Source organism: Plecotus auritus, assembly GCF_963455305.1.
Source record: "Plecotus auritus genome assembly, chromosome: 1".
Classification (NCBI taxonomy): domain Eukaryota; kingdom Metazoa; phylum Chordata; class Mammalia; order Chiroptera; family Vespertilionidae; genus Plecotus; species Plecotus auritus.
Window position 1 is genome coordinate 81,836,914 of NC_137770.1, and position 1,236 is coordinate 81,838,149.

The 1,236-nt window shown below is 35.8% G+C and overlaps 1 protein-coding gene across 1 annotated transcript; it reads right to left on the reverse strand.

The window, feature by feature from the left end:
* Positions 1-446: 446 nt before the first annotated feature.
* On the reverse strand, positions 447-735 carry LOC308250202 (thymosin beta-4-like; the record flags this gene model as incomplete). Its single annotated transcript, XM_080672593.1, has 1 exon — positions 447-735. One exon carries the CDS (start codon positions 733-735, stop codon positions 601-603), a length of 135 nt encoding a protein of 44 aa, XP_080528719.1. The 3' UTR covers positions 447-600.
* Between the last annotated feature and the right edge of the window lie 501 nt (positions 736-1,236).

Below are 1,236 nucleotides of genomic sequence, written 5' to 3' on the forward strand. Positions count from 1 at the left end.
CCTTCTTATTTCCTGTCAAAATGCCAGCAAAAGATGAATTTTTATCCCAATAAGGAATTTTTATATTTTCATATTAAGTGAAATGCACAAACGCTGTCTTTTAAAGAAAGTAAATGTCTTTAGAGTAGAAGTTTAAAGCTTTAATTTCAGAGCTGAGGTGACACAAACAATAAGCATTGCTATTTCATACACTACTTTTTTTCAGGTTTTAAAACTTTTTATTTGCATATTTAAAAAATTGTGCATTCCAATAATTAAAATCATTTGAACAAACAAACAAATAAGGCACTCTGATTAAACTGCATTTTACAGCCCGCAGGACCCCTTAGACCAGCTTGGTTTTTACTCTGGATTTCACCCTCGTCCCACCCAGCTTGTTCCTTCACCAACATGCAAGTTCTCCCCCTTCCCAGCCAGCCCAGCAGATGGGAGCGGCAGGTGCGGCCTTTGTTGTCAGTAGTTCTGATGTGAAAAGGGGCGGCACAGTCACTTAAACTGATCCAACCTCTTTGCATCTTACAAAGTTAAACAGCTAAATGAAGTAAAATAAGAAGGCAATGCTTGTGGAATGTACAGTGCATATTGGCGGCACGTGCCTCATTACAATTCGCCTGCTTGCTTCCCCTGTTCAATCGTTTCTTTTGAAGGCAGTGGATTTTTCTCTTGCGTTTCTGTCTTCTTCAATTTTGACTTATCGAATTTCTCAATCTCAGCCATATCGCGTTTATCAGACATGGTTGCAGAGGGAAGCCAAGCGAGCTGCACGTACGAGAGAAGTCCGATCTGCTCAGTGAGTGCCGCCGATTCTACACTAATTTATTATGTTGATTTCTATAGTGAGAAAAAACAATGTCAGCCTGTCTGTGGCTCCATCATCAATTCATTGAGTAAATGAAAATTTCAGGAATACAGTCTTATCAGAGATCCATAAATTAGAGATAAACCTAGGAATAGAGTTCATAGAACTACAGGCTCACGTTAATTAATTTTGGGAACAATTCAATAGAAAGTAATTATTCAATTAGAAAAGTTCCAGTATATATTTCTCTAAGTTACCAAGTGGGTGGTAAATATTGAGAAAGACATCAAATAATAAAATTCTTGATAAACAAATACAAATATGTTACTTATATTTTCATCACCTATAAAAACATTGATGTTTTAGTGCATAATTCTTTACACTTTTATCTATGCTATGTATATGTTTTTATAAAATATAGGAAGTTGTATACTATA